The following is a 17,305-nucleotide window of genomic DNA, read 5'->3' on the forward strand; positions in this document are numbered from 1 at the left end:
GACAAAAGGGAACACCTCTTTTTTGGAAATAATTTACAGTGAATGTGTCACTTCCTGTCACTTGTCAAATATGGAACCAAGAAATATCTGTCACTCATCTGTAGTTTATATCTGAGTCATCTAATCCACTATGCGACTAAATACCAAGAAAGGAACAACAAAAGAATGTTGTTCTGAAGAATGCAACATTCTTCAGAGCATTAAATATTTAAGACAGCCTAAAGGAAAAGAAGGAAACATAAGGATCATACGACATAATAAGAGTTTCACTGACACATTTCTACAGTAGAACATTCTGCCTCTAAAAACAAAGAGAATATGCTAGCAGTCATTTAAAGTTTGATATTTTAAAAAATGGCACTAACACAACAGAAGCTTTGCCTTAAAACATAAAGCTGATATTAATCTAAATAAATGTTACGAAAGGTGCCAGGTGGACTTTCACAATGATTCCAATAATCAACCAGGTTCATAATAAAACAGGACAAATAGTGAAAAAAAAAAAAACCCAACACCTTTTTATGCTTCCTAATATTTTCATTTCGCCTCTGGAGGGAGACACTTCCTGGAGGTAAGCAATGAAAAGACAAGAGGCTACAGGTGCAAGTTGCAACAAAGAAAATTTCAACTGAAAATAATAAGAAAAAAAATGACATGAAGATGGCTCAGCACTGGAATGGGAGCCCAGAGAGTTCGTAGAATCTCCAACCCAACGTGACCCTGGGTAACCTGGGCTACTCTCAGTTGGCCTTGCCTTGGCAGGACGTTGTAGCAGATGGTCTCCCCATCTTATTTTTCAAAATCCTTAAATGTCTTTCTTTTCATAGCAAAACAAGACCAGTAACATGCAAAGCCAGTGATATTTTGGCACAGAAAAAGTTCAGCAGTGTTTACCAGTGTTTTCCTAGTGGCTGGTCGAGTGAGTAACCCTTCTGCTCTCTAGTGACAGTATTTCCTAGAACTCCACTAATGGTAATAGGAATTTAGACCAAATCTAGTGTATAGGCACCCAGATATAGACCTGTAAATTTAAATATCATAACCTTAAACTGGATCCCATCCAGTGTAGCAGACTTCTACATCTCAGCTAGCCATTCTGGGCTCCTTTCACAGCACTTGGAAAGAAGCATGCAGTTCACATTGTAATTCAGATGATCCATTACAGATACCTACCTTTTAAGTTTTTCTTTTGCTCTAAGGAGGGTTTGCTATAGAGTAACTGAGAGACACTTGATTTAGATAGATCAACTCAACTCAGGAGCACACAAGGCTTCTGAGTGCTCCTAAAACATGATCAAATATCACACAGTTAAACTATTTCCACCACTTTCCTAAATATGAAATTGGATGCTGTATTTTCCCTTCCATTCTCGATTAGGGATATCTTAAATGAAGCTTATAGTATACTAGAGTTATTACCCAACACAAAGGATGCTCTTAATATACAGAGGATATGTACCTCAGCTTGTTTTCTCTTAGGTAAGTAAAGTCTGCTTATTGCTTTCTTCAGTCAATAATTAGTTACAGTATACAATGTAACATCAATTACAAAACATAATGTAACATCAGAGAACACTGATTTCTGTACAGGAAAAAGAGAATATTTTACTGAAATATACAGAATTTCATGTATATTTCAGTAATATAATCTCCATATAATGTCCTGATGAGCTATATTCCATAACAACAATAAATTATATATGAAAACTTTCAGGCAGTTGCCAGATGATTAACTTTACTTTGCACTTGTGACAATCCTATGCCCTAACAGATAATTTACAAACAGAACTCAAAGAACTAACTTTAGTAAATAAGTAAAATCTATAAATCATTAAATGCGTCTAAGGCTGTTGTTATCACCTATCCAGACCTTCCACAGAGTAAATTAGATTATCTGTGACAAATAAGAGGGACTTCACTCACTAAGATCTGTAGTGCAGTTAAACAGATACAGTGAACTACCACAGTGATGAAATCTGTAAGAAACTGTAAACACACAAGACTTCTAAGTTTAATGTCCCCAATTAACAAAGTTTTCTGTAGCATCAAAGTTACTTGTTCCAATCTTACTTCGTTTCATCAAAATAAATTGATAGCTTCTTGTTTTCTTGTTAGCCGAGCCATAAGGCACTTGATTTTATTTTTCTCTGTGAACTCTGCAATTAGAGGCAATGATTATAGTCTATTTCACACATCAATCTCTTCCTAACATTGTAAACCAGGATGCACAGCTGAATGGAAAATATTAAAGAAATCTTTCAAGAATGCAGGGAAGTACAGAGGATGCGGAAATGTGCCTTATACGTTGTATTTAAGGGGTGAGTTTTATTTAGGTGGGTGTTTCACACTACAGGCTGAAGATGGCATTTACTATAAGATCAGTTAATGCTCTTGTACAAGATTTTTGGCCATGACATTGCTCTGTGTTGGGGTATGCATATGCAGGTGTGCATGGGGATTAGGCAATGATGGGGGCTTCACAAAAACAGTCCACAGAGAAATGTTTAAGTCTCGGCAATTCAAAGTATTTCATACTTATCCAGACAGCTTTATTGCCTTCAAGGATTCCCTCCTCAATTGCTATTAACCATGGTATGCTATACAAGTATTTCAGAAGATACTAATTAAATTTTAAAAACTAAGTGTGAAATAAGGGTACTGTGAGCTGCATACAAGAATAGTAACAGACCACGTGAAGTTGATGGGCATTATGTCACTGATTACCCAAAGGTCAGGATTTCACACAGTACTGCAATTAAGGGATAGGATTGATCTACCCTAACAGTCTAAAACTAAGATTGATAAACTATCACTTGTCAACTTAAGTTCTTATTAGTCAGCAGAAAAAAACAGTCCTGGAAGTCAGTTCTCCTCACCTAGCCAGGTTAGGAAGAGCTGAAACAATACATGTGTTTCCTATTTCTCTCTATTGACCAAAAGAAAAGGTCTGGATGATTAACTCAGGCTTAGCTAGAGGTAGATGCCACCTACATAATGTTTAGGTTTTTTTCTTTGGAAACATCTCACATTCACAGAATCATTGTTTAATGAGGAACAGTGCTTCTCCTATCTACTGGAAAAGAGGTTAACACTGATAACATTAGTCATAAAAATCCACTGTTCCTTCAATGTAGACACTTTGACAAGAAACTAGCAAATATTTTTCTTTTATTTTTCCAAATCTATTTCATTTTGCAAGCAAACAAAAAGAGAGACAGCCAAGGAAAGAGGAAGCATTTTCTGATAGATCTGCATTAATAATTGCAAGTAATCAGACTACATCTTCTTGTATGCTCCACGCTTGTTGTATGCTACATGTTAAATACCACATCAGCCAAAGTATTTGGAGCATTTAGATTTCAAATATCTGCATTTTGCAAGGCAATCAAGTTTTTAGAAGCTAATACTGGTCTTGCCATTAGAAAAACCCAAAAACAGCGTTCATGAGCTGTAAAGACATTGCCAGGCACCAAGGAAGCAAAATTATAAAATATATCTGTGCAATACACTGGATGTGCTATGGACTGCCAGTATAAGACCTGACACTGAGTGTAATTTCCTTGCCAGTCTAAGTTTACTTCTCTTTTAAGTGTTCATTAACAGGATATAACTTCAGTTTACATTAAAACAGATTTGTTATATGAAGGCAATGTTGAAATTACATTTTTACATTACTGCTCATTATTTCTGCTTAATAGATTTTCCTCATTGTTATGATGAGGCACATAGAATGTTAAGACAACCTATTACAGTCAAGAGCAATGCTAGAAATCTCACTTCAGAACCCTTATCTAAGTTTGGAACTGGTGAATAGCACACTCTTTTTTTCCATACAGGTCCTGCCATCTATAATGTATTAAGCATACTTCATAATAGAAATCTAGCTACAGTATTTTCTCAATACAAAACAAAACCAATACTAATATTTTTGAATAAGTGATAAAGCTTCATATACATTTTCATTCAGATGATTTACAGAGATTTATGTATTTAACAGCTTGCCACTGGAAAATGTAGACTCTGAAGCTATACATAACTCACATGTGAAATGAAACAAAATGGGAAACCTGGTCCTCACAGTTAAATTAGTTGTTTTAAAAGCTTCTGCATTACTGAAGTTTTTCTGCTTTGAATTCACATTCTAGCATCTCCCTATGAATGGGCAAATGCAGATCTGACTATGACCACTGCCACTAACCTTTGTTAGTTCCAATCTAAACTCACTGAAAGCTTTTGTGACTCCAAATCATCTTCCTCCCGTCATCTCCAAACTAATATAGTTCCACTGGCTTCAGTGCTGACTTATGTCAAATCAATATGCACCCTTTTTAGTTTTATGTCATATTCAATAAAAACGTTCCAGAAGCTGAAGAGCTGACTTACCATTTTCTTCCAAGTACATCAGAAGGATGCTGCTAGATTCAGTCCCTTCTATGGCATAATCAAGTGCAATGTTTCCATTAACATCTTGCAGCAGCACATTTGCTCCAGCCTACAGACAAGAATTAAAAACATTTTAGGATTTTGTAGTGAAACCTCGAAACACTACTGGGGTTCTTATACATTTACATTCAAAAACATTTCAGAGCTGGATTTCTTAGACAGCAGACTGATTATAACCTGAACCAAACCAAACCAAAACACACAAAAAAGCAAAGACAAAATAAAGGAGTCTTGAATGTCAAAAAGGGCTGGCTGACACTGTTGCCACCCTAGCTGTCCAGTCTGCCTTTACTGCACAGATGTCTGAGCTGCTCATCCGTGAGTTTTGGAACCATCACCATTTGCAGCACAGCATTTTAAAGTAAAGTAAGCTGTCACCAACTACAGCCTGCCTTAAAACATTACACAGTAAACAGCAGTAGTTCAAAAGCTGACTGACAAGCAGCACAGACACTCATGCAGTAGGGATGGAAAGACAGCTGGTAGGGGTAACCTTGTCAGCCAGCCCAACCTCTTATGGCCTCGTCCATCAATCCAATCTCAAAGAGAACCATCCCTTGCTAAATAAAATTGCCATTTGTCACCAACTGGAGACAATGAAAGTGAGCTTGATTATTTCAACTGCGCTCCCTAAAGGAGCCAACCTGACATTTCTATAAGTTTCATTCAAAATTCAATATAAAGGACAGACAACTAAAAGGAGTCATTAGGAGAGGTGAGGGGGGATGGGAATAGATTCATGAGAAGCTTGAAAATAAACCACCAGCACAATAGGAAAACTTGTATTTTCTATATCAAATATTGTTAGTGTAAAAATTTCCACTATGAAGGGCATTTTTTTTTTTAATAAGAAAGCACTCATCCTTGAAAATATTATAAATGTCTGGTGGACATAAAAGTTTACATTACAGTGAAATGTCATGTATCTTCTTTAAGAGGCCATAACTTTAATTCATTTCAAGTGTTCTCTCAATGGCTTTTAACTGCAAGGAATTATGAAATAAGAGTGACCTCTGGTAAATTTAATCACTTTTCTTACCAGCTTGTATGATAAAAAGTTTAGCTAATAAAAATGAGGGGTACCAAGGACAGCCTTTCTTAAAACCATGGCAGCAGAGGTCAACTGTAATAAGGAATTATTAATAGAAAGTATGACTGGTTCTTTCAGGAGCTTACTCTATAAGTACTGTATCAAAGAAAAACTTGTAATGGGCTTAGCTCCTGGCTCAGATTGAAATATGACATGAAAAACTAGCAAATTCATGTAGGCTTCATGTCATCAAACTTAACGTGTTGAAGCTGGACTGCTACTCTGAGGTGATTTCCTGGATTCCCATTGTAGTGAGGAGGGGACAGACAGGCATCAAAGAATGACTCACCTCAGCTATCTCAAACACCTCAGATATCCTACTACACCATATCCTATACATCAAAATAACCCATCCTGCTACAAGGTATACTGCTTTCTTTTAGTGCATGTCTTGCTGCACTGACTGTAAGGGGAATCTAGACAGCAGGTTTAGATTAGATGCATATCTTTTAAATTGCTAAATGAGATTAGATGACAGAAGTTGACTCTCATGCTTAATGAGAAGGAATGGAAGGAGACTTATAAGAAAAGAGACTTATAAGGTATAAAATCTTATATTCATTATAGTGCTATGAAAATAAATTTCTACTTGACTGTCCTGACAGATAAAATTAAAAAGATGATCAAAAATCAAATAAAAGATGGATTTGAAGATCATAATATATTTGCAGGATGCTTTAACAACTATTTATTGCACTTGTTTCACTGCTAGGAAACATTATTTTTGTTTATTTTACATTATACTCACTGACCCATGAGAGTTTTCTGGTGATGGTAGAATCAAGGAAGTAACATATTTTCGTACCTAGTTGACTTGCATACATTATAAAAGCACAAAGTCTTCAAGCTACCTATCTTTCCCTGCATGTAGATAATCTTCAGGCAATGTCAGAAGGAGGTCAGGAGGATAATAATAAAACAAACCTATGTATTCTTCCTTATTGAGTTAAGAAATCAAAAGACTTTTGACATACTAAATTCAGGAGAAGTAGGATAATTAACTTGGCCAGCAGCATACTTTTCATTCCTTTCTAAGATGTAATGTCAGTGAAAGAAGGATATAACATGGAATTATCATTATCATTATCAGCTCCAGGTAATTTTTATTGGGTGGTTCTATATTAATTCATTTCTTAAGAAATGTTCACAATGCACCTGAACACAAGGTCAAGTTTGGTGAAAGCTGTAGCAGCAGAGGTAGGAGAATGTCTCAGAATTCAGGTAAAGATGCAATTCTAGATAATGGTGCACATTCAAAAGTAGTATCTTACTTCAAAAAGAAATATTTCGTGGGATTTAATAATAAGCATTTTTAATATGGTGTATCATCCTTGATTCCCAGTTTTGTATCATCTGTGAACTTACTGAGGGTGTGCTCTGTTTCACTGTCCAGGTCATTAATGAAGACCTTGAACAGGACTGGACCCACTGTTCACCCATGGGATACACGACTAGTGAATTGCCTCCAGCTGGACTTTGTGTTGCTGATCACAATCCTCTGACCCTGTCCGCTCAGCCAGTTTTCAATCTACCTCGCTGCCTACTTACCTAACCCAACCCATACTTTGTCTATGAGGATGCCATGGGAGACAGTGTCAAAAGTGTCTTACTAAAATAGAGGTAAATTAAATCCACTGCTCACCCCTCACCAACCAAACCAGTCACCTCATTGGAGAAGGCTGTTTGACTCGTCTGACTTCAGCAAATCTAATTTTAAGAACTGTACCAAATATTTTGAGAATAGCCACAAACACTGTGTTTTGTAAAGTCTGTTGCTAGCTATAAAATAAGTTTCATGCCAGGGAATTTTACTTAATTGGCCAACTAACAAACTTTTAATTACTGATTCTGCTACTGAAAAATAGAAACAGGCAAACAAACAAACACTTAGGGAACTACACTTGGACTCTTCTCCAGACACTGCTCCTCCCCATTCCCGTCCCCAATCCCCTTGCCGCACACATGCTATGCCTGCTGTGAGCAGTCCAGGAGACTGGGGTCAGCGTGATGTGGTTCCTCTTCTTTGGTGGCTTCTTGTTTCTTCCTTCACTGTTCTGGCATGGCCTTCTTCACTGGCCACAATCCTGCCAGGATGTGACTCCCCCCAGGTCCTCTGCTCGGTTCCCACTTCGACAGTTCTTTCACTCCAGCCCTGCTTGCAGCCCCACACTGACAGCTTCATGTGGGTTATGCCCAGCAACAAACTTCAGCGTGCTTTGGAAAGAAAGGCATTCTAGGTATAGAAAGGTGGGAAATTCCACTGTATTTCCCTTTCTTAGTGTATTGCATGATACCCTGCCAAAAAGATATGTGACAGGTTGTCAGTATGATGCAAATTGTACACACCAATATTTTGAAGTGCTTGTAGCATGGACGTTTCTTCCTGTTCACTCTGATTACATATTTGCCTGCAATACATTGGAAATTACTCACTGTTAAATGTGACACAGACTTTTCAGTTGCTCAGGAATTCTTTTATTCCCAGGCACCTCTCAGCTGGTTATGGCCAGTCCTGAAAGCTGATGTAAAATCTTATTTTCTAATTATAATGCAAACTTCCCATTTAGTTACTTGTATAAGTAAAGACAAGATGGCAATCCCACAGGAGGCAGAAGACATGGCAGAAGCTCACACATGTAACTGGTAGGGGTCAGAGAGTGGCAAACTAAACAGCAGAAAAACAGCAGGCTCAAGCAAAAGTACAGACAGAGCATGACAAAGATGTGGAACATGTTGCAGGTAGCAGATGACACAAATATTGTACCTTTAGTTCAAATTCAGATGGCCAAAATTGTGTTAAAGAACTTGAGTGCTATTGTTACATATATGGACTTGTAGGTCAGACATGAAACCCAGATATGATTAGAGATACAGATGGAATTCAGATTATCTGAATATAGTCCTATTTTGTTCTTAGGTTTCTGTTTGTAGCTCTTGAAGAAAATATGAGGAATACTGTTCCCAGACTGCTGATATCAGAGTTTCCAAATTTATATGCATACCTTGTTTATATTCAAAATGGAATTCTGTATTTATTCCATTTAAGTTCAAATGTTTTATCCACCTGCTTGAATTCTGCATGCAGTGCTCAGTGTACAGGAGGAGTTACTGGCTTACCCATTCTCAACACATCCTCATTCTCAAGTCATTTCTCAATAAAAAGATAAATGCATCGCAAAACTTTATCCAATATAGCCCATAAATACAAGAAATATTTTTGAGAAAAATATTCATCTGCAATGATAAATTGCTTCTATTTTAGAAAGACTGCAGAAGGAAAATCTCTAAATATATTATTAAAAAATGTTCCCAAAGACACCTTGTTCAATACACAGAATGCAAAATACAACTGAATTGCATGCTCTGCTATGCAGAACAACATCCATGCATAGAGACAGCATAAGATAGTGAACTCTGGTGATCAACATTAGCTGAATAGACGGTGCCAGATTTGCACACTATGCCCATATGACCAGAAATCAGAGCCTGCTGCCAAAGAAAAAATACCTTTGGCTAGTGAAAGGAGATAAGATTTCCCTTCTGGTCCCAGAAATGATGATTCAAAAGACTTCAGTTTATATTAGAATCACTTTACTGTGCATTTTTAATCCTGTTTTAATTTCCACCTATTTACTGGACTGCAATGTAATCTGATTGAGGCATTCTTAGAGGACACCTAATTTACCAAGCTTGCCCGAGGACTTGGGAAGGATTTGGGCATGTCTCTGCCTAGGTACTATGTCTTGCTTAGCTCCCCGGCTAGGATGCTACAGTCCTGTATTCTGTTACATGCCTTAAATTATGCTTTTAAACTTGTGTTCCATGCAGGTTATTTAAATATTTGAAATAACTAAGTAATTTAGCTTCATTCATATAGTAGAAAGTCCCAGGTGTGTTATAAAATATTTTTCAATACAGAAATCATGACCCAGCCACTGCTTCTTTTACCTAGGATTACCACCATTGGCTTCATGAGGGTCTATGAAGGTAATCAGAAATAAAATGTAGCCTGAGGAGTATGTGTGGATAGAAGAAAGAAAGAAAAAAGGACAGAGGCAGAGAAACAACTGTCTTGTTAATGTACCTGTCACTACGGAAAAAAACAAAACAGAAGTTTTCTCCTAGTAACAGGCTTCTGCACAGTTGTTACTATGATTCAAGTGCTCCACAGTATGCTAACCATGTGCAATTTGTGCAGTCAACTGTCAACCCCCCCCAACCTGACTTTTTGATAACTATTTATACTCTCATTTATATTTATATTAGTAATCTATTTTTATTCCATTCCACATACTCCATATATATATAAATTTAATCATTTATATGTTTGTAAATGTACCAAAATTTCTCTCCTCTATGTTAACCACTGTTTCCAAAAGGAAAAGGCTAGCATTTTTTCAGTAACAGCTTGGACAATTCACTTTTCCTTCATTTTTTAAAAATATAACCACATGATTTACAAACTGTTCCTTTTTATAAGATGACATTATCCATGTGAGTAGACCAAGACTACATGTAGCTCTTCACAAAATACTTGTGGTGTTTTAGTTCCTGTAACATGAGTAGTTAAGTTTCCCCCCCTTTATTAACCTACTGCTTCATGTTCATTTCATTAAAAGGTTTTGCTCATTGAAGGATGCCCAAGGTCTACACGCACACATATGCATGCTCTCATGTATACTATGGCTACTGCACAAATGGTACATCCTTCCAAAAGCCCTTAGTATGCTCTCAGTTAAAAAGAAAGTAACAGTAATCAGGATATAATGCTCTATTTGCTTGCAAACAAGGAACATACAGGAAATGACGCATGCTTATGGGCTCCTTGGTGCCATGCGATCTTGCTCTCCAACCTCAATGGCTTGCATAAATTTTCATTCAAGATACCAAATCTCAGAAATCTAGCTGGCTCCTCTTTTTGGGGTTCTTGTTGGATTTATTTGACTCATTCATTACCAAAGTGAAAGGGATAAAGTTGCTCTATGCAGTAGTGTAGTGATGGGTCATCCCATTTTTCACAAATTCACAATGCTAATCAGAACAGGAACAGTTCTAAAGGCAAGGTTCAAAAAAAATCAGACTTCTCCACATTAGCAAACCACAGACAACGAAATAAAAGATTAATTGAGATTGAGCAGCTGCTCTCAGTGCAAAAGCATGTTTTCCTTCCAACCCATTTCAACAACAGATTTTCTGTAGGCAGGAAATTATTTCACAGAAATAACAATTTGGTTACTAGAAGAGCTGGGAAAAAACAAATGAGGTTTTTAGTGATTTCAATTATAGATCCTCCACTGACAGTTCCCCTACCTGTTCCTGTCGTAATCCAGGTTTACTTGCTTACTAAGAAGCAAACTGAGACACACAAGCTGAGTTAACTCTTTTATTTTCTCTTTTTGGGTATAGAACAATCTAGAAACTATTTTACTAAATCTAGATATTGTGTGTCAGAATGTTGATTGCAGTCTTAATATTCTCATTTTAGCTCATTCCACATAAATCTTTAAGGAAGCCCCTTCTCCATGATACCACAGATTTTTAAGATATTTGGGATATAGTTAATCAATTTCTATGAGCTCCTGAGTAAACCAAGGATTCCTGTTCCAGCACAAAACATCAAAAAAAGCCCATGAAAAAGCAAGCTACCCCCTGAGCAGATTCATAACTAGGAGTCTACCATGCAGCTTACCTCTTTCTAAATTCTTATTTTTATTCCTCCTCCCCCTGGGCTTGACAGAGAAGAGGGATCACAAATGTTTATAAGGCAACTATAAAGATATGTAAGTTCCAGTATGGTCCATAGCAAACCGTACAATCACCACAAAGCTGCTCTAGCTTCTGTTTTGGCTTTAATGACCCTTAATGTAGCTTGCCAAAAGAAAAGAAAAAAAAGACAACATAGTCCCTTTACAGAACACAGGAGTGGGACTGATAAAAAATCATTTCCCAGATAGGGATACCTGCTACACAGCTAATCCTAGCAGCCTCTTTTCTTTTATATATCTCAAAGGAAAACAAATAAATTACAATCTCAGCTGTACAAAAGCAACTTTTCACAGGCCCCTTCTTCATTCTTTTTAGGGCAGTTTCCATCACTGCAGCCTGAGGGGACACACCTGATTTTTGATTAAATGGGAATTTCAGTAAGTCATGACTGATGACTTGAGCTTCAAAGTACTATGTTTTACAAATAATAAACTATAATTTCTCTCAGGCAGTTAAGTTACTCTCAGGTAGTTAAGTTCCACATCCAAACACCCAACCGTAATGGATACCAGATCAAAGCATAACTTTCACAAAATAATAAGTTTTCCTCAGTAAATTCTTATTTATTGAAACCTGAACTTTTAAAAGTATTGAAGAAATGCAAACAGCAATCTCATCATGTAGGAGTTTCCAAACTGAAAATATTTTCTTACTTTCTTTCCAGAGTCTCTTAGCAAAATAATCTGAAAAAGAATCCAAACTCCATACAGCAATTCAGAAGTAAAACCTGTGGATCACAAATCAAAAAAGTAACTGAAATGATCTAACTGCATCTATCATGCTTGCAGTTTGGTGCACTAACATTCTGTGCATGCCTTACATGGTCTTGTACAGTCACAGAGAAAATGCAGCGAACAAATCCTCCTGCTCAGCTGATTTCCCCCATAGTAGGACATTGTGTTAAGGTATATTCATGAAAACAAATTCTGACAATACAAATGGGAAAACCTCTCATTTCCTTTTAAATGGCCTTGCAGAGAGCACAGCTCTGTAAACTGGGCTGGCCCAGTGCACCAGGTACACTGTCACAACCTTGAGTCAATGGTTACCTGCAGCTCATTTGAAGCAGGAGTTTCCTCCTCTCACAGAGGAAAGATACTGGTGATCAGCTGTCTGCAAGCTTTGTTCTATTTCAGAGCTTTAAACTCTGTAAGAGTTGCTACTGTCTATAAACCCATGCCTGTCACATTACCAAAATTATTCTTTCACAAGAAACAGGAACTGTCTGCCATCTGGATGAGCTTAACTTGTGATATAAGTAAAGGTTTGAATTCATTTTCAGCATGCCTGATCCCACATCACAAAAGCAGAGACACAAAGCTCAATCAAGACAATACAGCCTATGTAACCAAAGCTGAATTCAGAGCCTTGTAACTGCTCTCCAGGTACATAAAATAAACTGAAGAGGAGAGATCACTTATCTCCAAAAAGACACTTTAAAGGAAATCAGGAGAAAACTCAGGGCCAAAAATTTTATGTAAATACCCTTATATAATTGCTAAAATATATGCATGTGCACTAATATAAATTTGTGCTATGCCATTTGTGAGAGACTGAAATGTCCTATGACTGTCTCAAAGCTTGCTTGTGTCTGTGTAAACCTCCAAGAGATGCTGCTGAGGCCTGTGAATTGGTCTGGGGGATGTCGCCAAGAGAAGTGGGAGTGTATTGAAGGATGCACCCCCCCACTTCTTTGCAGTTGCATTGTCAGACTCCGTAGATAAGCCTCAAAGGGGCAGAGGTGTGCTGACCTGGCCCCATCCTGTAGCCATTTGTGGCTCTATTGTGTAGGCCAGACCCCATGCATGCATTGATAATGAACTGACAAGAGGCAAAGGTTCCTGCCCTGAAGCCAGATGCAACAAAACCTGTGGGACCAGAGAAAAAAAAAACTAAAGGGGAGCAGATATATTAATCAGCCGATACGATGAACTTAAAAGACAGCAGAAAATTTTCTCTGTGTGCATCTACCACTGAAGCTTGATTCGTGTGCACCCACCACCGAAGAACTGAAGACTGAGGACCAACGGGACGTCGCTGGATCCATGGTGGTGACTATTCTTGCAGCCCTATCCCGCATCCTTGCTTTATTTCTGCCTTTTCCTTCCATTCTGTCCTATCGCTACCCCTCTTCACTTCTTTAATAATAAAAAACCTGTTTTGGATATACGGCATTTGACCTCGTTTGTGTCTTAATCTCGCTCTTGGGATCGTATCGAAACCTCCCCCGACATTGGATCGGGACATTATTACTACTTACTTTTTTCCCCTCATAGCTACCAGTCAAGGAACCTCCATACGAATGCAGCTGGAAATTCACTTATCCTTGTGTAAGTAAAGTATTTCAGTTGCAGAGTGGATACAAGTTCTTTAATTCATAGCACTTCTGGCTTCCATGTTGCAGAAGCAGGCACCAAAATCTAAATATACGACTTAACTCCTGGTCAAAACAGACTTTTTTGTTGCAATTTAGAAATCAGGATTTATGGATGCATGCCAGTGTGCATAAAGAACATTATAGTGTTCCAAAAATCTCGGGCATCCTAATTTCTGTGACACATTGGTTAAGAAAGGATAAAGAAATGTGCCAATACAGTGTCTGTTTATAAAAAGCATCATATAGATGTACACATATAAGGTCACCAATGCCTACAGAAATACACAGTTGTATTTGAAAACATACTCCTTGGTTGTTGAATTACTTCACACAAATAATAAAAACAGTACTTTAAAATCACCGAAGTTCCACAACCATTCTGACTATCATTTAATTTATGCATAAGGCATTTTTTCCTTAAACTAATAGAATGTAGGCAATATCAGTTCACAGAAAAGATATTCAGTAGCGTTTAAAAAAAAAAAAAAAAAAGGCTGTCATGGCACATATTGCAGACTGCTTGACAGCCATAGTCTGTTTGACTAATGCATTCAGAAGATAAAAGAATTAGCACTGATGACTGAAAACTAAAGACCAACATTTTCCCATCTGTTTGTGCACCATGGGGACTTAATTTCTGCCCATCAGCTGTAAGGCATGTAAAAGGCAAATAAAATCCCACTCAGTTCCAGTACTGAACACTTCTGATAACACTACAGAAGTATAGTATGTTTTCAATAATATCTTTCAGTGTAAAATACAACTAAGCATAGAGTTAGGAGATGAAAAGTTAAAATCTACTAACGCAGAAGCTATCAAACAAAAAATAATGTACATTTCTCAAGTTACTGCTATTTTCATGCACTAGCACTACAACATTTATGAGGATTTGGGAACAGTCTATTAATTCTAAATGCATATAGATATTTACTTAGATCTTAATTAGTTGGCAAGTCACCTTTCATGGTGGTTCTTCATATTATGACTTCTAGCATACACCACCAAGGTTTCTTGGAATTTAAGGTCTTAATTTCTAAGCCAAATAAAGTCTGGTTTCATTGACTAAGGGAATTATTTATATTTTCTCTCTTCTCCCACCTAAATATCTGAAAACATGAAGTTTGATTAGAAATTGGAAGGACAGAATTATTTTTGTATATCCATTTCTGTTTCTTTACTTCCATACTTCATTCTGTATTTTTCCAACAACTTCAACTAATCATTCTTAACATAATCAAAATCTGTAGCTCAAATGCAAGGTCAGTAGCTAGATGTGAGGTCAGAGATGGGACACTTAGCCACAGCGTAGGGCAAATGAAGCTTTAGGACTTTTGGTGTGACGCTGATTGCCATCAACAAGTTTGGACCATGAGCAGAACACGTTCAAGTCCAGTACTGGGGCTCCCACATAGCCATGAGTTTAAACATCCAATTCTCCAGTCTCTGCACAAAAACTTTATTCAATCAGAAATCACAGGAACCAATCTTACTCTCAAGATATGCACTTGTCTTAATGTAAATCAATATTTCAATATTCTACCTCCTAAAAAAATTGCCTTCCATTTAAAAAAAACCCAGTATATTAAAGAGCACCTAGTGAAGAATTATATATCCATAATATTCATCTCCAAAGCCAAGAATGAGAAAATCAAAACAGTATCTGTGTTTCTTTCTTTCTTTCTTTGTTTACGGAGGTACCTCTTGGGTCAAAACTTCAAAACCTGTTGCACAGTTTTAGTGAGGGCTTGTCAGAAAAAAAGACAAAAAAAGAGAGGTATTAGGGTATCAGGAGGGTGCTAAAATCATGAAGAAGCTCCTTCTTTTTCTTAGTATGCAAAAAAAGTTTAACTGGGATAATTTTATGAATTGGATGGTCCAGTTTGAATGTCACAAAAATAAGCTAAGACATACTTTTAACTCTTTTAATCAAATCATTTTCTTTGAAAGCAAGAAAAAAAATGAGAAGACATCTCAGAATATATTTTTCTCACTGTAATTTAGCATTTATACTGGAAATTGAGGTAGATTAAAGAAGTGACAATAAAGAAATTATAGCAAAATCTATTTCCATGATAGTATATCACAAAGAAAAGTTTTCTTTGCCTAGAACAGGATTCAGTTTTATTTTTAAGATACTGCAGAAAAAATGCAAAAGATCAAAATGAGGTCAACAAAAAGGGTGGTTGAAGTACAGAAGGATGGGTATTTGACTTGATATTGCTAGCTCTCAAATTATTTGGCAAGAAAATGGAATTAGAAGGGAACCTTCAAAGAGCATTGATGACTAAAGACTAAAATTTCCCCATCTGCTTGTGCACATGGGACTTGCACATTCCCCATCAGTAGCAGAGCTTATAGAAAAAAATGAAATTATTCAAGCACTGAATGCCTCTGATAACAGTATAAGAACACACTTTCTTTTCATTTTTATTATAAGTGTAATCATTAAAAATTATGACAGGCATACAGAAAAATGATCAGTCCCCAACTCATAATACTGCACCAAAAGGTCACTTCATAAAATTATTGCCTTTCATTTTTAGAACAAATAGAAGGAGATTCTGTTTCTATTTGTGAGCCTTTTGAAAGGAGTGAGCCTTTGGAATTCCCTGTCAAAAAGTCTTTAAATCTGACATTACAGTTAGCATTAAAAGTTACTTTATAACCATTAATAAAGGTTGTAATTACATAAGGTCAACCGAATGTCATATTTTAGGAAACAAAAAGATCACTCCCTGGGGCTAGTAAGAACTGTCATTTGTGTACAACATTGGACAGTTAGCAAGGCATGGTTTTATTGTAGGCAAAATGGGGATAGGAAGCATCTTCTGAATATCAACTATAGTACTGCAAAGTACAGGGCACGAATAGTAGAATAAGACAGCAACTATTACCTTTTGCTGATACGTTTCCTACTAAGTTCCATGTGTGTGTATGTATATACATGGGGAAGTAGTTGTACATACATATATATACACACTCCAAACAAAACAGCTGGGGAAAGTTCTGTCTATTAGCTTCACTCAAAGGGTTTCCGACCCTGACCAACCACTGTTGAAGGCAGAACAAACAAAACAACCACATGGAGCAGCAAAGAAAGGAAGCTCATTTTGATGGCTCAGGAAAGACTGGAAGATGATTTTGAGGAGCTAGTAGCTTTCAGGATCAATGTAAATAACATAAATGGTGGAAAATCTAACTAGGGGCAAAACCGAAGACCCTGTTTAACATGATAGTCTTCTCCTTATTCCCTCTGTGTGGGAAGCTAGTCTTTTTTTGCTGTCTATGCACACTGTCATATCCATGGCTGTATTTATGCAACTTGGAAAACACAGATGCTGAATGTTCTGATTTTTGTTCTCCAGTCCATTTTGAGATTATATACACACAAGTATATAGTGTATATACTTTTATATATGTAAATTAAATATGTTTCAAATGGCACATGGAAATAAATAGCACTACTTCAGGCATAACATTAGACATTACCATTTTACTAATGCAGAAAAGAAGTCAAAGTCTACATTCATGTACAGTAAAAATAAAGAAAAATTTGTACTATATGTCTCTAGCATAAAATACAAGAGATTAAACAGTACATAATAAATTACAGCTGTGTACAGTTTCTG

The 17,305-nt window shown here is 36.8% G+C and overlaps 1 protein-coding gene across 3 annotated transcripts in view; it reads right to left on the reverse strand.

The window, feature by feature from the left end:
* The window catches only part of MYO16 (myosin XVI), a 403,249-nt gene that overhangs the window by 234,514 nt on the left and 151,430 nt on the right, over positions 1 to 17,305 (reverse strand). For all 3 annotated transcript variants that reach the window (XM_074859294.1, XM_074859293.1, XM_074859292.1), the window contains exon 5: positions 4,384 to 4,492. In XM_074859294.1, coding sequence (XP_074715395.1) covers positions 4,384 to 4,492 — 109 coding nt within the window. The remainder of the gene's footprint in view (positions 1 to 4,383; positions 4,493 to 17,305) is intronic.

The sequence above is a fragment of the Strix uralensis genome, chromosome 2 (assembly GCF_047716275.1).
Source record: "Strix uralensis isolate ZFMK-TIS-50842 chromosome 2, bStrUra1, whole genome shotgun sequence".
In the NCBI taxonomy this organism is placed as follows: domain Eukaryota; kingdom Metazoa; phylum Chordata; class Aves; order Strigiformes; family Strigidae; genus Strix; species Strix uralensis.